This window comes from Sycon ciliatum, chromosome 1 (genome assembly GCF_964019385.1).
Source record: "Sycon ciliatum chromosome 1, ocSycCili1.1, whole genome shotgun sequence".
NCBI lineage: Eukaryota > Metazoa > Porifera > Calcarea > Leucosolenida > Sycettidae > Sycon > Sycon ciliatum.
Window position 1 is genome coordinate 32,610,300 of NC_088643.1, and position 24,385 is coordinate 32,634,684.

At 45.5% G+C, this 24,385-nt stretch overlaps 1 protein-coding gene across 1 annotated transcript; it reads left to right on the forward strand.

The window, feature by feature from the left end:
- The first annotated feature begins 7,570 nt into the window (after positions 1-7,570).
- Positions 7,571-8,839, forward strand: LOC135829066 (uncharacterized). The gene has a single exon (XM_065341505.1). The coding sequence runs from the start codon at positions 7,571-7,573 to the stop codon at positions 8,837-8,839; it is 1,269 nt and encodes a 422-aa protein (XP_065197577.1).
- Positions 8,840-24,385: the final 15,546 nt, after the last annotated feature.

Sequence of the window (24,385 nt, forward strand, 5' to 3'; positions counted from 1 at the left end):
ACCAGCTTCGCATTGCCTGTTTCTTAGGATTGCAATAAGCTGTATGGCATGATATTATATTTTGGTTTAGGATTAGGGTTAGGGTTGGGGTTAGGGTTAGGCCTAGGGTTAATGTTTTTGATCGTTTTTTGATCGTTTTCGCCAGCATTGGTTCAGGATTAGGCTTAGAATTGCAATTAGCTGTACCTCTTGCTAATAGCCTTTGGGTTAGGGCTAGGGCTAGAGTTAGGGCTAGGGTTAGGGTTAGGGTAAGGGTTAGGGTTAGGGTTAGGGTTAGCCTGTTTCTTAGAATTGCAATTAGCTGTATAGCTTGATATTATATTTTGGTTTAGGATTAGGGTTAGGGTTGGGGTTAGGGTTAGGGCTAGGGTTAATGTTTTTTATCGTTTTTTGATCGTTTTCGCCAGCATTGGTTCAGGACTAGGCTTAGAATTGCAATTTGCTGTACCCCTTCCTAATAGCCTTTGGTTTAGGGCTAGGTCTAGAGTTAGGGTTAGGGTTAGGGTTAGGGTTAGGGTTAATGTTTTTTGTCGTTTTTTTACTCGTCTTCAACAGCATTAGTTCAAGGCCACGCTTAGAATTGCAAACAAATGTAAGCTTGGGTAATAGATTTGGTTTAGGGCTAGGGCTGGAGTTAGGGTTAGGGTTAGGGTTAGGGTTAGGTTTAGGGTTATGGTTAATGTTTTTTATCGTTTTTTGATCGTTTTCGCCAGCATTGGTTCAGGATTAGGCTTAGTATTGCAATTAGCTGTACCCCTTACTAACAGCCTTTGGTTCAGGGCTAGGGCTAGAGTTAAGGTTAGGATTAGGGTTAGGGTTAGGGTTAGGGTTAGGGTTAATGTTTTTTTCTCGCTTTTATACTCGTTTTCAACAGCATTAGTTCAAGGCCACGCTTAGAATTGCAAACAAATGTAAGCTTGAGTATTAAATTTTGGTTTAGGGCTAGGGCTAGAGTTAGGGTTAGGATTAGGGTTAGGGTTAGGGTTTATGTTTTTTGTCGTTTTGTACTCGTTTACAACAGCATTAACGTTAGGTCAAGGCCAGGCTTAGAATTGCAAATAAATGGAAGCTGAAGGTTTTAGATTTGGTTCAGGGCTAGGGTCAGTGTTTGGGTTAGGGTTAGGGTTAGGGTTAGGGTTAGTGTTACGGATGCGGAAAACCCGGCTTCCAGCCGAGTCTCACGCGAAGCGTTATTATTATTTTTTTTTAGGGTCAGTATTTGGGTTAGGGTTAGGGTTAGTGTTAGGGTTAGGGTTAGGGTTAGCGTTCTGTTTCGCGTTTGCACTAGCATTCGCATTGCCTGTGGCTTAGAATTGCAATTAGCTGTATGCCTTGGTATTTTATTTTGGTTTAGGATTAGGGTTAGGGTTGGGGTTAGGGTTAGGGTTAGGGCTAGGGTTAGTTTTAGGGTTAGGGTTAGGGTTAGCGTTTGGTTTTGCGTTTGAACCAGCATTCGCATTGCCTGTGTCTTAGAATTGCCATTAGCTGTATGCCTTGGTATTAGATTTTGGTTTAGGATTAGGGTTAGGGTTTGCGTTTGGGTTAGGGTAAGGGTTAGGGTTAATGTTTTTTTATCGTTTTTTAATCGTTTTCGCCAGCATTGGTTCAGGATTAGAATTGCAATTAGCTGTACCCCTTCCTAATAGCCTTTGGTTTAGGGCTAGGGCTAGAGTTAGGGTTAGGGTAAGGGTTAGGGTTAGGGTTAGGGTTAATGTTTTTTGTCGTTATTTTACTCGTTGTCAACAGCATTAGTTCAAGGCCAGGCTTAGAATTGCAAATAAATGGAAGCTTAAGGTATTAGATTTGGTTCAGGGCTAGAGTCATTGTTTGGGTTAGGGTTAGGGTTAGGGTTAGGGTTAGCGTTCGATTTTGCGTTTGCACCAGCATTCGCATTGCGTGTATCTTAGAATTGCAATTAGCTGTATGCCTTGGTGTTAGATTTTGGTTTAGGATTAGGGTTAGGGTTGGGTCTAGGGCTAGGGTTAGGGTTAGGGTTAGGGTTAATCTTTTTTATCGTTTTTTGATCTTTTTCCCCGGCATTGGTTCAGGATTAGGCTTAGAATTGCAATTAGCTGTACCCCTTCCTAATAGGCTTTGGTTTGGGGCTAGGGCTAGAGGTCGGTTTAGGGTTAGGGTTAGGGTTAGGGTTAGGGTTAGGGTTAGGGTTAGGGTTAATGTTTTTGTTGGCGTTTTTTTACTCGTTCTCAACATCATTAGATCAAGGCCAGGCTTAGAATTGCAAATAAATGTAAGCTTTGGTATTAGATTTGGTTCAGGGCTAGGGTGTTTGGGTTAGGTTTAGGGTTAGGGTTAGCGTTCGGTTTTGCGTTTGCACCAACATTCGCATTGCCTGTGGCTTAGAATTGCAATTAGCTGTATGCCTTGGTATTATATTTTGGCTTAGGATTAGGGTTAGGGTTGGGGTTAGGGTTGTTGTTGTTGTTACTTTATTTTATTTCTCCAGAATTACAGGCAGTAGAATGCCTTCTCACTAGACCAGGTCTAGTTCTCACAAATGATGAAGAATGTGAATGAACATGCTAAAGCTAATGAAAAACAAGAAATAGAAAAAGATGAGAAAATCTTGTGGTATATATTTTATGACGGTATTTATATGTGAGTGACAGTGATTAAATGACAAGGGAAAGAAAAGAAAAAGATAGAAAGAAAACAGTCAGGAATAAACGGAGCAGATGTATGAAATAGAAATAAAGAAGTTGAGGTATTTGAGGAGAAAAGTCAGTTTGTCGATTAGAGACCAAACCAAAAGATCAAAATGCACATGTCTGACGAATGAGTCAAGACAGAGAAAGCGTGTCAAGAACATCTGAGCACAGCAGGGCTTTGAAACCCAGAATATCTTCATGGCAACGAATATTTGCCGGAAGCCTGTTCCAATACACGCTGCCCACGAATTGCATGGAAGCTCGAGATGCTGGTCCACGAACGAACGGAATTTGGAGAAGACGTGAGACCTGGCCACGTGTAACACGGCGTGTGCTTTGCTCAAGACCAGGTTCAGCGATCAACAGAAAGAAAGGCGAAAATAGCATGCTTGCATTGGAGGCAAGACATCTATGGACAAAAACAACAATCTTGAGCTGAAAATGGTGGATCAGTGGGGAAATATTTAATCTAGAAATAAGAGGTGCGGTCGGTGTTTGACGAGGGAGCTGAAACACAGCTCTGACTCCAGCCTTGCTGATCTTCCCCAAACGGTCGAGAAGCTGAGCTGTGAGGCTTGGGTAGAATGCTGCTGAAGCATAACACAGCTGGCTGTTTACCATACTGGTGTACCACGACCGTCGAGCTCTAAGCGTTAGTGAACGCCCGTGTCTCCACAATTGCCCTATGGTTTGTGCAGTTCTACGTGACACATAGTCGACATGTGGCCACCATGACAATTGGTCGTCAACGATCACACCAAGGTATTTTGCGGTGGCCGTCACCTCCAGTTGCTCGTTGTTGCAGAAAACATCGGGTGTGGCAATGGCTGCGCCACGAGGCTGAACGAACATGACCTGAGTCTTGCTGGCATTCATTACGAGGCCGATGTCTTCAAGCCATCGGGAGATATCAGTTACTGCTCTCGTCAGAGTTCTGCCAACAAAATCTAAGTCAGGATGGGAGAAATCAAGGATTATATCGTCAGCAAATTCTTGGTGATTGACAGTTGCAGGAAGTGCTGTGTGCAGATTACGGGTGTACAACACAAAGAGAATGGGTCCAAGAACGCTCCCTTGCGGAACACCACGCGTACAGCCAACAGAGCAAGACAAGCTGTCCAGCACCCTCACTTGCTGTGACCTGCCACTGAGGTAGTCACAGAACCAGTGTAGGGGTGCTCCTCCAATGCCTAGGGTGTGCAGTTCATTAACCAGCCTCTCATGTTGTACACGATCAAACGCCTTCGACATATCAATCATAACCAAACCGGTGTACTTGCGCTCGGATTTCGCTAATAGCCAGCGATTCACTGCTAGTACCAATGCATCTTCTGTTGAATGGCGGGGTCGATATGCAAATTGAGTCATCGGGTATAAATCATTGCTGTACAGATATTCTGTCAGCTGTCTCTTCACAAACTGCTCTAGGATACGCGAAACGATAGGGAGTAAGGATACATGTCTGTAGTTGCGGGCTGATGAGCGGTCTCCGGCTTTATGCAGGGGACTGATGTGGGAGTGCTTGAACGTGGTGGGCACAACACCACTCTGTAGTGAACTATTAATGATACAGGAAAGTGGAGGAGCAAGCACATTTGCACATTGCCGCAGGACAATTCCAGGTACAGAGTCACTGCCGGCAGCTTTGAATGGATCCACAGCTTTAAGACACTTTTCGACATCTGCAACACTTACAGGTTTGAAGACGTGAAGACTGTTGGCTGGCATTGGCCCAAGTGGCGGGTGCAGATTCTGTGGTCTGCTTGGGTCATTGACAATTTCACCGAAGACATGGCCGAGATCCTCAACAGAAACCTGAGGTATTTGACGTTCCTTCCGTCGCCCTGTGACTGTGTTCATTGCTGACCAAAGTTTCCGCTGATCAGGTGTGTTGCACTGGTTTACGAAGTACAGGTTACGAAGCTTTCGGTTAAGCTTCCTGGCAAAAGCTCTGGCGAGCCGATGTTGCTCACGAAGCACCTCATTGGCTTGATCCTTCATGAGTCGATGGTGTAGCCTGTTGCGGTGCCGTACTGCAGATACCAACTCCTCAGTTAACCAAGGACAGATCCGGCGACCACGCTTGCGCCTCGCCACCAAGGGGGCGTGCTCATCTAGTGTTTCCAAATAGCAGACGTGAATGCACCTGTCATGTCATTTATCGTGCCGTTCCGAGGGAACTGATGAAAGTGGACACACAGATCAGTCTGAAACTTCTCCCAGTCGATGGTGTGGATACGGCGACTCTGTCCGGGTTGTGATGTTCGGTTTACCCCTGTCTGGTTTACAGGCAAGTGTGCAAGGATGGCGAAATGGTCGCTAATATCTCCGTAAATCGTTTCACAGGCACCAGAAATGGGTGTATTTGACAGAAACAGATCTATGGTTGAAGCCGTGTGGCTCGTGACACGAGTTGGTGAGGTGACATAATTCCGAAGATTACTACTGGATAGTACTCGGTGCAGATGTTGTGCGTTCGGAGAGTTCTCACAGCTGTAATCAATGTTGAAGTCTCCAATGATAACGGTAGATGCCTGAGGGCCTTCCATAGCAGTTTCTATGTTCTCTTGAAGAGAGTCCCAGTACGGCACTGGCTTGTCTGGAGGACGGTATCCACACCCGACAAGGAGAGTATCACCAGGACATCTGACTTCCAGCCATACAATCTCTAGCTCAGCAGCTTCCAAATCCATTCGTCTTCGGACAACCACAGACTCATAGCAGTAAATGCCGACGCCACCACCTTGCTGGATGGGGCGGTCCTTCCTGAAAGGTTTATAATGAGGAATCGCCAATTCTCCATCACCAACATCGGGTTTCAGCCAGGTTTCTGACATACCAAAGATGTGCACTCCTCTGGCCGACAGGAACTCCTTCACCTCATCCACTTTCCGTCTGATGCTGCAAACATTCAGAAATGAGATTGTCAGCATTGACCTTTAGATTTGCTGCGGGTAAGCACTCCATCGTTGAGATCGCTGGTCGCTGACTGATCTTTTGGTCCGTCAGGCTTCTGCATATCCACTGAGTTCCCAGATCCAGGGTACTTGTCGAAGTTCCATTTTCCACTGTAGTACGGAGATGGCCAAAATTCCTTTGTATTTACAAGTTCAATACTCGTTCTGTTGAGAATGAGTCGGGCTGAGTGACCTTTCTCCTTGGGAAATAGCGTGCAATCATGGATTTGCACCTTCACGCCAACCTCTTGCGCCCTTTGTTGTACGTATTGACAAAGGGTATCTGCATCGCAATCCTTCCGGAGGTTGCCCACAAACAGAACAGCCTTCCTTCCTGTTGGCTTCTTGGTGCAGATCAGCTGCCATAAATTGCTGCCTTCCGCATCCTCTTCAAAAGTAGGGAGCATTCTGGAAAGTCCTTGTTTGCCAGGTTTTGCATCAGTTGGAGCATCTGGGTCCATTTGATGCACCCTGGACGCTTCAGTCATGCCGGTATCTTGTTGTTCGGTACGTACAACTGAGGAGCATGGTTCAACCGAATCTCGTACTAGTTCCTTTTGAGGACAGCCAGCTACGGGTACGGGTACGCCAGGGCTGGAAGCTGCAACTCGCTTCTGTTTCTTCTGGGATGATTTTTGCACCGAGGGAGATCCTTGGCGTCTTTGGCCGTCATCTCGTTTGTGAGCGCTTCTACCTTCCGCGTAAGGTGGTCGATACGATTTAGAAGTCGTTTCTCCCTATCCTCAGCTGCACTGCGGTCTAGCTCCAGTATCTCAACGATCTTCAGAAAGTAAGATTTCTCCATACTAGTACTCTGGTTTGAACTTGCCGATTCGAAGGTGGGGGACACCAGATCTGCCGGACGCTCGACATCTATTGGCACGCCTGTCGCCATAGCCCAGGACAGTGTTGTACCTGGCATCGGACAGTCTCTACACAGGTAAAAAAGCCCAAAAACACAGGAGCGTGGGAAACTGCTTCCGACCTACACTGTAAAAAAAAGGCTTGGGGTTAGGGTTAGGGTTAATGTTTTTGATCGTTTTCGCCCGCATTGGTTCAGGACTAGGCTTAGAATTACAACTCCGTTCCTAATAACCTTTGGTTTAGGGCTAGTGCTAGAGTTAGGGCTAGGGTTAGGGTTAGATTAGGATTAGGGTTTGGGTTAGGGTTAGGGTTAGGGTTAGGGTTAGCGTTTTGTTTTTGCGTTTGCACCAGCATTCGCATTGCCTGTTTCTTAGAATTGCAATTAGGTGTATGCCTTGGTATTAGATTTTGGTTTAGGATTAGGGTTAGGCTTGGGGTTAGGGTTAGGGTTAATGTTTTTTATCGTTTTTTGATCGTTTTCGCCAGCATTGGTTCAGGATAAGGCTTAGAATTGCAATTAGCTGTACCCCTTACTAAAAGCCTTTGGTTTAGGGCTAGGTCTAGAGTTAGGGTTAGGGTTAGGGTTAGGGTTAATGTTTTTTGTCGTTATTTTACTCGTTTTCAATAGCATTAGTTCAAGGCCAGGCTTAGAATTGGAAATAAATGGAAGCTTAAGGTATTAGATTTGGTTCAGGGCTAGAGTCATTGTTTGGGTTAGGGTTAGGGTTAGGGTTAGGGTTAGCGTTTGATTTTGCGTTGGCACCAGCATTCGCATTGCCTGTGTCATAGAATTGCAATTAGCTGTATGCCTTGGTATTAGATTTTGGTTTAGGATTAGGGTTAGGGTTGGGGCTAGGGTTAGGGTTAGGGTTAGGGTTATCTATCATCTCCGGCAACCTCCCAACTGCCATTGAACATGCTCAGTTTGTACAACAACAAATTGCTGACCGGGTCCGACGTGACGAATCGGCCGGTCCTTTCTCGGTCCAGCCTTTCCACCCATTTGTATGCTCTCCGCTCGGCGTAGTGCCCAAGAACAACGGGAAATTCCGCCTCATTCACCACCTGTCTTACCCTGACCGTATGTCTGTCAATGATGGAATAAACAAGGATTCGTTCTCCCTACATTATGTCACAGTGGACGATGCCATTGAGCGTCTGCAACGTCAAGGTACCGGTGCCTTGATGGCGAAGCTCGACATACGCAATGCATTTCGACTGGTCCCGGTCGCACCCACTGCATACCATTTGTTGGGTTTCCAGTGGCAGGGCCAATTCTACTATGACAAAGTACTGCCATTCGGGCTGAGGTCCGCACCCTACTTGTTTAACTGCATTGCGGACGCACTTTGCCAGATAAGCTGTGAACTGTTCCAGGTTCCCCACCTCCTGCACCTTCTGGACGACTTCTGGCTCTGTGGCCCTGCAAACTCAACGCTATGTGCGCAGCGTCTGAACGTAGTCCTCTCCGTATTCCGCTACCTGGGAGTTCCCATTGCCGACGAAAAGACAGTCGGCCCAACCTCCTGTCTCACCTTCCTGGGCATCGAACTGGACTCCGTCCAGAAAGTGGCTCGTCTCCCACAGGACAAGGCTGACGACATCCGCTCCAGACTATTGGCCTTTCGCCAACGCCAATCCTGCCGTCTACGGGAGCTTGAACAGCTGTTGGGCAAGCTGAACTTTGCCAGCCGCGTCATCACGCCGGGCCGTACATTCATGCGCCGACTGTACGATGCCACGCGCAACGTTTCCAAGCCCTACCACCGCATCCGTCTCTCCCCAGAATGTCATCTGGACCTTCTTTGGTGGTCTCACCTACTCGATGGCTGGAATGGCAAGTCATTCTTCCTCGATCTGCAGGAGACTCTGGCCAGCGACATCCTGATAGAAACTGACGCATCTGGCGCCATTGGGCATGGCGCAGTTTACGGCACGCATTGGTTCGCCGACACCTGGTCACCACAACACACTCCGCTCTGCATTACGTTCAAGGAGCTGTACCCCATCTGCATTGCATGTGCTACGTGGGGCCACCAGTGGTGTCGCAAGCGTATCCGCTTCCATACCGACAACGAAGCTGTCGCCGCTGTTCTCAAGTCTGGCACCAGTCGCTGCCCTAATGTGATGTCACTCCTACGGCAGCTCTTCTTCATCTGCGCCAAGGGTAATTTTATGGTCACCGCCCGTCACATACCGGGAACTACCAACATCCTTGCTGACGCTCTCTCCAGGCAAGATTTCAAGCGATTCCATTCGTGCCACCCTACCGCCGCTCACATGCCCACTCCCGTGCGTGCTCTTACGTCCATTCCTGGGGAGACTTCGGCCGTGCCTTGCACAGCCGAGTGACGGAAGCCCACATGCAAACTGCCATGAAAGCTGGCAGCACCGGTCCTGGGTAAGCGCTGATGGGACAGACTGAGCCCACTTATTGTGGGTGCCAGAGCATAACCGAATGCCACCTATGTACCGACTGTACACTCAGTAACTCAATATCACTCTACTATTGTCCACAATCTGTGGCACCCCCTCTACAGTTAACAGTGAATAGGAGGTTCTCTATTTGGGGAGTCAACCTTGCTTACCAGGCTCCTCATACGGCTCATTCAGCCTCTCACACTCAGACGGCTCACTCAGCCTCGGCTCACTCAGCCTCTCAATACGGCTCACTCAGCCTCCGCAGCCGGGCCCTGCCCGGCTGCCTCCATACGGCTCACTCAGCCTCCGCAGCAGGGCCCTGCCCAGCTGCCATACACACACATTCACACAGCTCTAAGCTGTCACTCACTCGGAGCCTGGCAAAGCAATTGACAAACCCTCCTATTCCCCAAACTGGTTGCTCGTTGTGTGAGTGCGGCATGCAGATGCTTGTGTTAATGTTTTTTATCGTTTTTTGATCTTTTTCGCCAGCATTGGTTCATGATTGGGCTTAGAATTGCAATTAGCTGTACCCCTTCCTAATAGCCTTTGGTTTAGAGCTAGGGCTAGAGTTAGGGCAAGGGTTGGAATTAGAATTAAGGTTAGGGTTAGGGTTGGGGTTAGGGTTAGCGTTTGGTTTTGCGTTTGCACCAGCATTCGCATTGCCTGTGTCTTAGATTTGCAATTAGCTGTATGCCTTGGAATTAGATTTTGGTTTAGGATAAGGGTTAGGGTTAGGGTTAGGGTTAATGTGTTTTATCGTTTTTTGATCGTTTTCGCCAGCATTGGTTCAGGATTAGGCTTAGTATTGCAATTAGCTGTACCCATTACTAATAGCCTTTGGTTCAGGGCTAGGGCTAGAGTTAGGGTTAGGGTTAGGGTTAGGGGTAGGGTTACGGTTAGGGTTAATGTTTTTTTGTCGTTTTTTTACTGGTTTTCAACATCATTAGTTCTGGGCCAGGCTTTAGAATTGCAAATAAATGTATGCTTGGGTATTAGATTTTGTTTAGGGCTAGGGCTAGAGTTAGGGTTAGGGTTAGGGTTAGGGTTAGGGTTAATGTTTTTTTGTCGTTTTCTTTACTCGTTTTCAACAGCATTTTTTGATCGTTTTCGCAAGCATTGGTTCAGGATTAGGCTTAGTATTTCAATTAGCTGTACCCCTTCCTAATAGCCTTTGGTTTAGGGCTAGGGCTAGAGTTAGGGTTAGGGTTAGGGTTAGGGTTAAGGTAAGGGTTAGGGTTAATGTTTTTTTGTCGTTTTTTATTCCTTTTCAACAGCATTAGTTCAAGGCCAGGCTTAGAATTGCAAATAAATGGAAGCTTAAGGTGTTATATTTGGTTCAGGGCTAGGGTCAGTGTTTGGGTTAGGGTTAGGGTTAGGGTTAGGGTTAGGGTTAGGGTTAGGGTTAGGGTTAGCTTTCGGTTTTGCGTTTGCACCAGCATTCGCATTGCCTGTGGCTTAGAATTGCAATTAACTGTATGGCTTGGTATTATATTTTGGTTCAGGATTAGGGTTAGGGTTGGGGTTAGGGTTAGGGTTAGGGTTAGGGTTAAGGTTAGGGTTAGGGTTAGGGTTAATGTTTTTTATCGTTTTTTGATCGTTTTCGCCAGCATTGGTTCAGGATTAGGCTTAGAATTGCAATTAGCTGTACTCCTTGCTAATAGCCATTGGTTTAGGGCTAGGGCTAGAGTTAGGGCCAGGGTTAGGGTTAGGGTTAGGGTTAGGGTTAGGGTTAGGGCTAGCGTTTGGTTTTGCGTTTGCACCAGCATTCGCATTGCCTGTTTCTTAGAATTGCAATTAGGTGTATGCCTTGGTATTAGATTTTGGTTTAGGATTAGGGTTAGTGTTGGGGTTAGGGTTAGGGTTAGGGTTAGGGTTAATGGTTTTCATCGTTTTTTGATCGTTTTCGCCATCATTGGTTCAGGATTAGGCTTAGAATTGCAATTAGCTGTACCGCTTCCTAATAGCCTTTGGTTTAGGGCTAGGTCTAGAGTTAGGGTCAGGGTTAGGGTTAGGGTTAGGGTTAGGGTCAGGGTTAATGTTTTTGATCGTTTTCGCCAGCATTGGTTCAGGATTAGGCTTAGAATTGCAATTAGCTGTACCCCTTGCTAATAGCCTTTAGTTTAGGGCTAGGGCTAGAGGTAGGGCTAGGGTTAGGGTTAGGGTTAGGGTCAGGGTTAATGTTTTTGATCGTTTTCGCCAGCATTGGTTCAGGATTAGGCTTAGAATTGCAATTAGCTGTACCCCTTGCTAATAGCCTTTAGTTTAGGGCTAGGGCTAGAGGTAGGGCTAGGGTTAGGGTTAGGGTTAGGGTTAGGGTTAGGGTTTGGGTTAGCATTTAGTTTTGCGTTTGCATCAGCTTCGCATTGCCTGTTTCTTAGAATTGCAATAAGCTGTATGGCTTGATATTATATTTTGGTTTAGGATTAGGGTTAGGGTTGGGGTTAGGGTTAGGGCTAGGGTTAATGTTTTTTTATCGTTTTTTGATCGTTTTCGCCAGCATTGGTTCAGGATTAGGCTTAGAATTGCAATTAGCTGTACCCCTTGCTAATAGCCTTTAGTTTAGGGCTAAGGCTAGAGTTAGGGCTAGGGTTAGGGTTAGGGTTAGGGTTAGGGTTAGGGTTAGGGTTAGGGTTAGTGTTAGGGTTTGGGTTTGCGTTTAGTTTTGCGTTTGCACCAGCTTCGCATTGCATGTTTCTTAGAATTGCAATTAGCTGTATGGCTTGATATTATATTTCTGTTTAGGATTAGGGTTAGGGCTAGGGTTAAAGTTTGTTATCGTTTTTTGATCGTTTTCGCCAGCATTGGTTCAGGATGAGGCTTAGAATTGCAATTAGCTGTACCCCTTGCTAATAGCCTTTGGGTTAGGGCTAGGGCTAGAGTTAGGGCTAGGGTTAGGGTTAGGGTTAGGGTTAGGGTTAGCGTTTGGTTTTGCGTTTGCACCAGCATTAGCATTGCCTGTTTCTTAGAATTGCAATTAGGTGTATGCCTTGGTATTAGATTTTGGTTTAGGATTAGTGTTGCGAACAAATGTAAGCTTGGGTATTAGATTTGGTTTAGGGCTAGGGCTAGAGTTAGGGTTAGGGTTAGGGTTAGGGTTAATGTTGTTGTTTTCGTTTTTTACTCGTTTCCAACAGCGTTAGTTCAAGGCCAGGATTAGAATTGCAAATAATTGAAAGCTTTGGTATTAGATTTGGTTCAGCGCTAGGGTCAGTGTTTGGGTTAGGGTTAGGGTTAGGGTAAGGGTTAGGGTTAGCGTTAGCGTTCGGGTTTGCGTTTGCACCTGCATTCGCATTGCCTGTGGCTTAGACATCCAATAAGCTGGATGCCTTGGTATTATATTTTGCTTTAGGATTAGGGTTAGGGAGTAGGGTTAGGGTTAGGGTTAGGGTTTATGTTTTTTATCGTGTTTTGATCGTTTTCGCCAGCATTGGTTCTGGATTAGGCTTAGAATTGTAATTAGCTGTACCCCTTCCTAATAGCCTTTGGTTTAGGGCTAAGTCTAAAGTTAGGGTTAGGGTTACGGTTAGGGTTAGGGTGAGGGTTAATGGTTTTTGTCGTTTTTTTCTCGTTTTCACCAGCATTAGTTCAAGGCCACGCTTAGAATTGCAAACAAATGTAAGCTTTGTATTATATTTTGCTTTAGGATTAGGGTTAGGGTAAGGGTTAGGGGTAGGGTTAGGGTTAGGGTTAGGGTTAATGTTTTTGATCGTTTTCGCCAGCATTGGTTCAGGATTAGCCTAAGAATTGCAATTAGCTGTACCCCTTGATAATAGCCTTTAGTTTAGGGCTAGGGCTAGAGTTAGGGCTAGGGTTAGGGTTAGGATTAAGGTTAGGGTTAGGGTTAGGGTTAATGTTTTTTTGTCGTTTTTTACTCGTTTTCAACAGCATTAGTTCAAGGCCAGGCTTAGAATTTCAAATAAATGTAAGCTTGGGTATTAGATTTGGTTTAGGGCTAGGGCTAGAGTCAGGATTAGGGTTAGGGTTAGGGTTAGGGTTAGGGTTAGTGTTAGGGTTAGGGTTAATGTTGTTTTTTCGGTTTTTTTACTCGTTTTCAACAGCATAAGTTCAAGGCCAGGCTTAGAAATTCAAATAAATGGAAGCTTAAGGTATTAGATTTGGTTCAGGGCTAGGGTCAGTATTTGGGTTAGGGTTAGGGTTAGTGTTAGGGTTAGGTTTAGGGTTAGCGTTTGATTTTGCGTTTGCACCAGCATTCGCATTGTATGTGTCTTAGAATTGCAATTAGCTGTATGGCTTGATATTATACTTTGGTTTAGGATTAGGATTAGGGTTGGGGTTAGGGTTTGGGCTCGGGTTGATGTGTTTTATCGTTTTTTGATCGTTTTCGCCAGCATTGGTTCAGGATTAGGCTTAGAATTGCAATTAGCTGTACCCCTTGCTAATAGCCTTTGGGTTAGGGCTAGGGCTAGAGTTAGGGCTAGGGTTAGGAATAGGGTTAGGGTTAGGGTTAGCGTTTGGTTTTGCGTTTGCACCAGCATTCGCATTGCCTGTTTCTTAGAATTGCTATTAGGTGTATGCCTTGGTATTAGATTTTCGTTTAGGATTAGTGTTAGGGTTGGGGTTAGGGTAAGGGTTAGGGTTAGGGTGAATGTTTTTTATCGTTTTTTGATCGTTTTCGCCAGCATTGGTTCAGGATTTGGCTTAGAATTGCAATTAGCTGTACCCTTCCTAATAGCCTTTGGTTAGGGCTAGGTCTAGAGTTAGGGTTAGGGTTAGGGTTAGGGTTAGGGTTAGGGTTAATGTTTTTTTGTGGTTTTTTTACTCGTCTTCAACAGCATTAGTTCAAGGCCACGCTTAGAATTGCAAACCAATGTAAGCTTGGGTATTAGATTTGGTTTAGGGCTAGGGCTAGAGTTAGGGTGAGGGTTAGGGTTAGGGTTAGGGTTAGGGTTAGTGTTAATGTTTTTGTCGTTTTTTACTCGTTTTCAACAGCGTTAGTTCAAGGCCAGGCTTAGAATTGCAAATAAATGAAAACTTCGGTATTAGATTTGGCTCAGCGCTAGGGTCAGTGTTTGCTTTAGGGTTAGGGTTAGGGTAAGGGTTATGGTTAGGGTTAGCGTTCGGTTTTGCGTTTGCACCTGCATTCGCATTTCCTGTGGGTTAGAATTGCAGTAAGCTGGATGCCTTGGTATTATATTTTGGTTTAGGATTAGGGTTAGGGTTAGGACTCGCCATAATCTGATGGTGTTAGGTGACAATTGGCAGAAATTTTCTGGGGTTGGCAGATATAATTTGGGGTTGGCATATCAGAAAAATGTATTGGCAGACCCTTTATATTAAAAAGTTCCTAAAAAAACCAAATTACTAGTGGATACACGAAAAATAAGATCCCACCTTCCTGCCATAATTTGGCTACTTTCCTGCCTAAATTTGCTACCTTCCTGCCATAATTTGCTACTTTCCTGCCATAATATTTTGGCATGCCATAATTTACTTTCCTGCCATAATTTGGCTACTTTCCTGCCATAATTTGCTACTTTCCTGCCATAATATTTTGGCATTTTTTCATTATGCATAATCATACTTAGGGTTAGGGTTAGGGTTAATATTATGATTATATTAATGTTTAGGGTTAGGGATAGGGTTAGGGTTAGGTTTACGCTTATATTTAGGGTTAGGGTTAGGGTTAGGGTTAGGTTTAGGCTTCTATTTAGGGTTAGGGTTAGGGTTAGGGTTATATATAATAATATCATGCCACAATCAGTAATACAAGCTGGATCGACATTTGTGTACACTGTATTCATGTATTGTAAAACTGTGGACACAATGTGCAATAAAACGATGAAAAATGTGAAGAAATTGTGTAGAGAAAGAAAGGGATTCAAACAAGTTTTCGTACAACACTCATCAGGAATCGTCGTTGTACTAAAGGACACTGAAACAAAAATTGAACTATTATAGAAAATCTAAGTTAGAGAAATAACACTAAGAGCAACAACAGTGAAATTTACAAGTGTGAATTTTAACAATCAAAGCGAGAAATGAACAAAGGAGAAAGGAAGGAAAGACAACGTGATAACACATAACAGCAGTACATTAAACCTAGAACATTAACGGCCAAGCTTGGCCGCACTAAACACGACACGTTACTTGAACAATTTCAACCCAATTATACTATCTTTCTGTACACACAAATTAGGCTTGTACAGACGCTGATAGATAGCTTCCAACACTTTTAACTGTAGTCCATAACCATGACGACCACGGCGCAATACAGTGAACGAAGAGTCGGAATACGCACCGCAACAATCAGGACTAGCCAGCAGATGATTGTACACTGAAGACTTGCTACCACGAAACCTACGCACAACACTAACACTCTCACCGGCACTCTCACCACCACTCCCATCACCGCTCTCCGACTCACTGCTCCCTCCACCGTCCGTTCCATCCTCCGCTTCCTCTGTACTCTCTCTGTCTCGTCCATCCCGCCTGGACGGGTCCATTGAACTCAACTCGGCCGTCCCCCTGCTATCACGTCCCTCCTTTCGCCCTCGTCCGCTGAGTGCGTAGCTTCTGTTGTAGTTGGCTGTTGATCGTCTTGGTCTTTCAATTATGGGCTTGGATGGTGGATTAGTTGTAGTTGCTGTAGATTGCGTTGTTGGTGTTGGCGTGGGAGTTACTGATATGCAAGGTGGGTCTTTTTGAGTCGGCATTTGTAGTGTTAATGCAGCTGTCAGTGTTGCTCGCGGTCTGCCACTGGCAAGCTCCACCGCCGCAAGAACCGATGGCGGAGGATCAGGAGGAGGCAGTGGGACCGGGACCGCAAGCGGCACCGCCCCAGCCAAAGCCGCCGGGGGCACTGACGAGGGAACCACCGACGGCCGGAGCAAAGGCGGCGACACAAGCCGACCCGATGAGCCACCACGCCCATTCTCCTCCACCACCGCCACCAACGACGGCGGAGCAAGCACCGTCTGAGAGCCAGGATCCGCGGGTTGTGTAGGCAACGGCTGTGTGGTTAATGGTTGTTTTCTAGGTCGCCCTCGCTTCGGTCTTTGTTGTTGTGCGCAAGGTGGAAGTATGTGACGTGGTGTGTGTTGTTTGATGCGTGCGTTCAGGTGCTGAACAGTCCTACCAACATACCGACTAGCGCATTGTCGGCATTCAAAGTTGTAAATAAGATGACTAAGGTGAAGGGCTGGTAGGACATCCTTCCGCACCGTAAACGCACGCATCGTCGTAAAAACTGGCACAAAGTGTACTGCATAGTATGTTCGACGAACAACGGACTTGACTGCACTACAAACTTTAGTCGACTCCTGTCCTTTCCAAGGCAAACATAAATAGACGGGACAACGAGCAGGACCAAACAAAGGAGCCTTAGTTCTGACAACCGTTTATCGTAAGCCGACGTTTACTGGTCAGTACATTGTATATGACTCTTATTGTTCGTCTCAATATAAAGTAAACTTAGTGCGTAACCTTGTAGACCGTGCGAAGCGTATTTGTTCGTCCTGTAAGCTGCAGGAAGAGCTTGACTTTCTCCGGTCAGTTTTCGTTAAGAACGGGTACCCTGAGTTTTTGCTGCAGAAGTTGTTGAAAGTCGAACAAACTACTAAGGCTCCTTTGTTTGGTCCTGCTCGTTGTCCCGTCTATTAATGTTTGCCTTGGAAAGGACAGGAGTCGACTAATGTTTGTAGTGCAGTCAAGTCCGTTGTTCGTCCAACATACTATGCAGTACACTTTGTGCCAGTTTTTACGACGATGCGTGCGTTTACGGTGCGGAAGGATGTCCTACCAGCCCTTCACCTTAGTCATCTTATTTACAACTTTGAATGCCGACAATGCGCTAGTCGGTATGTTGGTAGGACTGTTCAGCACCTGAACGCACGCATCAAACAACACACAACACGTCACATACTTCCACCTTGCGCACAACAACAGAGACCGAAGCGAGGGCGACCTAGAAAACAACCATTAACCACACAGTCGTTGCCTACACAACCCGCGGATCCTGGCTCTCAGACTGTGCTTGCTCCGCCGTCGTTGGTGGCGGTGGTGGAGGAGAATGGGCGTGGTGGCTCATCGGGTCGGCTTGTGTCGCCGCCTTTGCTCCGGCCGTCGGTGGTTCCCTCGTCAGTGCCCCCGGCGGCTTTGGCTGGGGCGGTGCCGCTTGCGGTCCCGGTCCCACTGCCTCCTCCTGATCCTCCGCCATCGGTTCTTGCGGCGGTGGAGCTTGCCAGTGGCAGACCGCGAGCAACACTGACAGCTGCATTAACACTACAAATGCCGACTCAAAAAGACCCACCTTGCATATCAGTAACTCCCACGCCAACACCAACAACGCAATCTACAGCAACTACAACTAATCCACCATCCAAGCCCATAATTGAAAGACCAAGACGATCAACAGCCAACTACAACAGAAGCTACGCACTCAGCGGACGAGGGCGAAAGGAGGGACGTGATAGCAGGGGGACGGCCGAGTTGAGTTCAATGGACCCGGTCAGGCGTGATGGACGAGACAGAGAGAGTACAGAGGAAGCGGAGGATGGAACGGACGGCGGAGGGAGCAGTGAGTCGGAGAGCGGTGATGGGAGTGGTGGTGAGAGTGCCGGTGAGAGTGTTAGTGTTGTGCGTAGGTTTCGTGGTAGCAAGTCTTCAGTGTACAATCATCTGCTGGCTAGTCCTGATTGTTGCGGTGCGTATTCCGACTCTTCGTTCACTGTATTGTGCCGTGGTCGTCATGGTTATGGACTACAGTTAAAAGTGTTGGAAGCTATCTATCAGCGTCTGTACAAGCCTAATTTGTGTGTACAGAAAGATAGTATAATTGGGTTGAAATTGTTCAAATAACGTGTCGTGTTTAGTGCGGCCAAGCTTAGCCGTTAATGTTCTAGGTTTAATGTACTGCTGTTATGTGTTATCACGTTGTCTTTCCTTCCTTTCTCCTTTGTTCATTTCTCGCTTTGATTGTTAAAATTCACACTTGTAAATTTCACTGTTGGTGCTCTTAGTGTTATTTCTCTAACTTAGATTTTCTATAATAGTTCAATTTTTGTTTCAGTGTCCTTTAGTACAACGACGATTCCTGATGAGTGTTGTACGAAAACTTGTTTGAATCCCTTTCTTTCTCTACACAATTTCTTCACATTTTTCATCGTTTTATTGCACATTGTCTCCACAGTTTTACAATACATGAATACAGTGTACACAAATGTCGATCCAGCTTGTATTACTGATTGCGGTTATCAATTTGTTGTCTCCTCGCCGTTTGTTCAAATATCATGCCACTTCTACTTTCCTGCCATAATTTATTACCTTCCTGCCATAATATGTATGTATATGTAAAAGTGTTGTGTTTATGTCAAAATGGAAAATGAAATTTATTATTATTATGTGCTTGTGCTTGTTCGCGTAGACATCAGCATGGCCTGCAGCTGCATTAATGGGCATGCGAATCATGCAAACCAGCCAAAAATGTTCGCATAAGCCACTTCGAATAGATACAAAAGACCATAACAGTTTAAAAAAAAAGAAATATGCGAAAAGAAGACAAAAACTAGGGTGCCGACACCACTCGGGCACAGATGCCCACCCAACCGCTTCGGTCAGCAGCAAGGGCACGGAACGCCTCCAGATCGACTTTGCTTGACAAGGAAAATCCAATCCGCTTGGCATCATCTTGTAGTAGCGTCGGTAGTGTGTGTCTTGGTCGTCCCCTCCAGCCCGCTGGACGAGGCTCTGCGAAGTACGCTCCCATGGCCAGGGATGGTGGGGAGTCAGCCGGGAGCCGGAGGACGTGCCCAAAGAGCCTCCACCTAGCTCTCAAGATGATAATGCGGAGAGGAACCGCGCAAGGCGAAATACGTAGAGTAATATTCAACATACGCTTTATATTATGCAATTGTAAAATTTAAATAAATCCAAAAAAAATCCATGCCATTCTACTTTCCTGCCATAAATTGTTACTTTCCTGCCATAATATTTTGGAAATTTTGGCAAGTTTTTTGTTTCTTCCTTTTTTGGAAAATCATTTATTTTAGCGTACGATTGATCACTAGGCGACCGTTATGCAATTAAAAAAAATTCAAAAATTCCAACCTTTGTCCTCAAATTATGGCAGGAAAGTCGAAATTATGGCAGGAAGGTAGAATATTATGGCGAAAGTAAAATCATGCCAAAAAATTATGGCGAAGGTTAGGGTTAGGGGTAGGGTTAGGGTTAGGGTTAATGTTTTTTATCGTGTTTTGATCGTTTTCGCCAGCATTGGTTCAGGATTAGGCTTAGAATTGCAATTAGCTGTACACCTTGCTAATAGCCTTTAGTTTAGGGCTAGGGCTAGAGTTAGGGCTAGGGTTAGGGTTAGGGTTAGGTTTAGGGTTAGGGTTAGGGTTAGGGTTAGGGTTAGGGTTAGGGTTAGGGTTTGGGTTAGCGTTTAGTTTGCGTTTGCACCAGCTTCGCATTGCCTGTTTCTTAGAATTGCAATTAGCTGTATGGCTTGATATTATATTTTGGTTTAGGATTAGGGTTAGGGTTGGGGTTAGGGTTAGGGCTAGGGTTAATGTTTTTATCGTTTTTGGATCGTTTTCTCCAGCATTGGTTCAGGATTAGGCTTAGAATTGCAATTAGCTGTACCCCTTGCTAATAGCCTTTGGGTTAGGGCTAGGGCTAGAGTTAGGGTTAGGGTTAGGGTTAGGGTTAGGGTTAGGGTTAGGGTTAGCGTTTGGTTTTGCGTTTGCAGCAGCATTCGCATTGCCTGTTTCTTAGAATTGGAATTAGGTGTATGCCTTGGTATTAGATTTTGATTTAGGATTAGCGTGAGGGTTAGGGTTAGGGTTAGGGTTAGGGTAAGGATAAGGGTTAATTTTTTTAATCGTTTTTTGATCGTTTTCGCCAGCATTAGTTCAGGATTAGGCTTAGAATTGCAATTAGCTGTACCCCTTCCTAATATCCTTTGGTTTATGGCTAGGGCTAGAGTTAGGGTTAGGGTTAGGGTTAGGGTTAGGGTTAGATGTAATGTTTTTCATCGTTTTTTGATCGTTTTCGCCAGCATTGGTTCAGGATTAGGCTAAGAATTGCAATTAGCGGCACGCCTTGCTAATAGCCTTTGGTTTATGGCTAGGGCTAGAGTTAGGGTTAGGGTTAGGGTTAGGGTTAGGGTTAGCGTGAGGGTTAATGTTTTTTGTCGTTTTTTTACTCGATTTCAACAGCATTAGTTCAAGGCCAGGCTTAGAATTGCAAATAAATGTAAGCTTGGGTATTATATTTGGTTCAGGGCTACGGTCAGTGTTTTGGTTAGGGTTAGCGTTAGGGTTAGGGTTAGGGTTAGGGTTAGCGTTCGGTTTTGCGTTTGCACCAGCATTCCCATTCCCTGCGGCTTAGAATTGCAAATAGCTGTATGCCTTGGTATTAGATTTTGGTTTAGGATTAGGGTTAGGTTTGTGGTTAGGGTTAGGGTTAGGGTTAGGGTTAGGGTTAATGTTTTTTGTCGTTTTTTTACTCGTTTTTAACAGCATTAGTTCAAGGCCAGGGTAATGTCAGTGTTTGGGTTAGGGTTAGGGTTAGGGTTAGGGTTAGCGTTTGGTTTTGCGTTTCCATGCCTTGGTATTAGATTTTGGTTTAGGATTAGGGTTAGGGTTGGGGTTTCCATGCCTTGGTATTAGATTTTGGTTTAGGATTGGGGTTAGGGTTGGGGTTAGGGTTAGGGTTAGGGTTAGGGTTAATGTTTTATTATCGTTTTTTGATCGTTTTCGCCAGCATTAGTTCAGGATTAGGCTTAGAATTGCAATTAGCTGTAACCCTCGCTAATAGCCTTTGGTTTAGGGCTAGGGCTAGAGTTAGGGCTATGGTTAAGGTTAGGGTTAGGGTTAGGGTTAGGGTTAGGGTTAGGGTAATGTTTTTTGTCGTTTTTTTACTGGTTTTCATCAGCATCAGTTCAAGGCCAGGCTTAGAATTGCAAAGAAATGGAAGCTTAAGGTGTTAGATTTCGTTCAGGGCCAGGGTCAGTGTTTAGGTTAGGGTTACGGTTAGGTTAGGGTTAGCGTTCGGTTTTGCGTTTGCAACAACATTCGCATTACCTGTGGATTAGAATTGCAATTAGCTGTATGCCTTGGTATTAGATTTTGGTTTAGGATTAGGGTGAGGGTTAGGGTTAGGGTTAAGGTTAATGTTTTTAATCGTTTTTTGACCGTTTTCGCCAGCATTAGTTCAGGATTAGGCTTAGAATTGCAAGTAGCTGTACCCCTTCCTAATAGCCTTTGGTTTAGGGCTAGGGCTAGAGTTAGGGATAGTGTTATTATTATTATTATTATTATTATTATTATTATTATTAATTCAACATCTCCTGGCTCGTCAGAAGACTGCCAATATATATGAGAAGTCGGGTGGTAGCCAACCACGGCGAACTGAATAATAAGGAGAGAATCAAAGAGAGTACTGCAAGGGGAGGCATGACGAAAATGGTGAGATTATTTAGGACGAAGAAGCTGAAGCTTGAACTCCTTAATGTCTGTGCATGCTTTAAGGCTAGTTGGCAGGGAAGACCAGAGAGTGTACGCAGAGAAGATAGGAGATTTCAGAAACAGGGAGGTATTGGCACGGGGTAATGAGAAGGAATGACGTGTTGATCTGGTGGACACAAACCAGTTATACTTAGCAAAGTGTTTGGGAGCCAGGTCTAACAAGATCATGTGTACAAGGATGCAAAGATGTTGCTGGTGTCGCTCTAAGAGGGGAGATACTGAAGCTAAACTGTAGAGACGTTGGGAGGAGAATGTTTGATTTTTGCGAAACAGGATTTTTAGAAGCAGACGCTGGTGTATTTCCAGAGTTTGAACAAGGGCCTGAGACAGACCGCACCACGCTGTGTCACAGTAATCAAATATAGGTAGAATATACGACGTAAAGAACAATTTTCGGCAATGGTCATTTAAATGGTGGCAGTGAGGTTGCAACATGCCAAGGGAGGAGCTAGCTCGCTTGCATACTGACTGGACCTGTGGGGACCAGGACATATGGCTGTCGAATATAACACCAAGGTGTTTGTGTTCATGAACAATTTTAACGTTAGCATTGGCTCCTGGAAAGTGCAACGGCTGAGTAGGCGGCGATGGGCTGATGAACATTGCTTCGGTCTTCGCGATGTTGGGCCTCAGCTTCCAAGCTTCCATCCATGCTATGGTGGAGTTAATGCCGGTCTGCATGGAGGTAACGAGGTTGGACGGCGAACTGTCAGAGCACAACAGTGCAGTGTCATCAGCAAAAAGGCTGACGTCTGGAACTAGAGAGGGCAGATCGTTCACATAAGTTAGGAAAAGGAGTGGACCCAGTATGGACCCCTGTGGAACACCAGACACTACAGGTAAAGGATCGGACAAGGAAGCAGCGACACGGACAGTTTGATGACGGGACGACAAATATGACGACAGCCACTGCAGAGCTGTACCACGTACTAGGAACATGTGCTCAAGCTTTGCAAGTAGGCCTCGATGCCAGACTGTATCAAACGCTTTTGACAGATCAAAAAAGACAAGACCTACATGCTTCTTCAGGTTACGATGTCCGTAAATATCCTGGATTAAGCGTGTCAATTGCAAAGTAGTTGAGTCGCCACGACAGAAGCCGGATTGTGCAGAGGAGAGGGCAGGGGTGACATGGTGGTAGAGAGATTCATAGAAGATGCGTTCACAGACCTTGGATACAGTTGGTAGGAGGGAGATGGGCCTGTAATTAACAGCTTGGGAGCGTTATCCTTTCTTAAAGATCGGGACAACAATAGCAGATTTCCACGCAGATGGGAAGACTCCTGCACGATATGACAAGTTGAAGAGCAAGCACAGGGGATACGACAAGAAAGGCACCAGCAGTTTAAGGACTTCATTTGGAATACCATCTTTTCCAGGAGACTTGCAGCTCTTAAGACGTTTCAGTTGTTTGCGGACCACACCAGTTGTTGTAAAGACCTCCAGAAGTGGAGCGCGCAGCTCTGGAGCTGGGTGCAGGGGCGGGATAACCCAGTTCGGATCGTCGGGAAGGCCGGGAGAGACAAACTGTTTGTTCAGAGTGTCCGCAATGGACTTTGCCTCAGACTGACGGTTGCCATCAGGATCAATCAAGCACTGAATTCGGGCGCGAGAGACACTGGGACGCTGGGTGCGAATGAACTGATAGAGTTAGGGTTAGGGTTAGGGTTAGAGTTAATGTTTTTTATCGTTTTTTTATCGTTTTCGCCAGCATTGGTTCAGGATTAGGCTTAGAATTGCAATAAGCAGTACGCCTGGCTAATAGCCTTTGGTTTATGGCTAGGGCTAGAGTTAGGGTTAGGGTTAGGGTTAGGATTAGGGTTAGGGTTTATGTTTTTTGTCGTTTTTTTACTCGTTTTCAACAGCATTAGTTCAAGGCCAGGCTTAGAATTGCAAACAAATATAAGCTTGGGTATTATATTTGGTTCAGGGCTACGGTCAGTGTTTAGGTCAGAGTTAGGGTTAGGGTTAGGGTTCGGTTTTGCGTTTGCACCAGCATTCCCATTGCCTGCGGCTTAGAATTGCAAATAGCTGTATGCCTTGGTATTAGATTTTGGTTTAGGATTAGGGTCAGGGTTGTGGTTAGGGTTAGGGTTAGGGTTAATGTTTCTTTATCATTTTTTGATCGTTTTCGCCAGCATTAGTTCAGGATTAGGCTTAGCCATTAGCTGTACCCCTTGCTTATAGCCTTTGGTTTAGGGCTAGGGTTAGGGTTAGGCATAGGCTCAGGGTTAGGGCTTGGGTTAGGGTAATGGTTAGAGTTAGCGTTTGGTTTTGCGTTTGCACCAGCATTCGCATTGCCTGTGTCTTAGAATTGCAATTAGCTGTATGCCCTGGTATTAGATTTTCGTTTAGGATTAGGGTTAGGGTTAGGGTTAGGGTTAGGGTTAATGTTTTTTTGTCGTTTTTTTATTCCTTTTCAACGGCATTAGTTCAAGGCCAGGCTTAGAATTGCAGAGCTACGTCTCGTGACGGCCTGAATGCTATTTCATTTTTGGCAGCAGACAGATGGAACATGCTTCCACCTGGATGTCGTCAAGCTAAGCCCCTTTCTGCATTTGTCACAAGCACCAAGTCATTCCTAGGGCTCCCAGTAAAAGGGCAACGCCTGTTGGGAGTTCCCTAGTAAAATAATAAATTCTACTACTACTACTACTACTACTAAATAAATGGAAGCTTTTAAAAGAGAGCATGTCTGAGAATACCAAAGTATGTGTGCAAGTGGATCTCTCCGATTTCGCTCCAAATTTGCAGGTAGGCTCCCTTTGGGGTGTGGATCGATTGTGCAAAGCCCTTGAACAAGTTTCTGAAGGGAACCTTGAAATTTGCATACCCCTCAAAAATGGCCGAAATATCACATTATTTATGGGTCTAGAAACGAGTCACACCACAGCGTATACGAACAAGCTATGAACAAAACTCCATCAAGCCAACATTGCCTCACCTTAGAAGAGTTCCTGGAGTAGTACCGCTTATCCACGCCAGCATC

What these genes read in the sequence shown, in the direction of transcription:
- LOC135829066 (XM_065341505.1), top strand. Translation starts at nt 7,571, where the DNA reads ATGTCTGTCAATGATGGAATAAACAAGGATTCGTTCTCCCTACATTAT.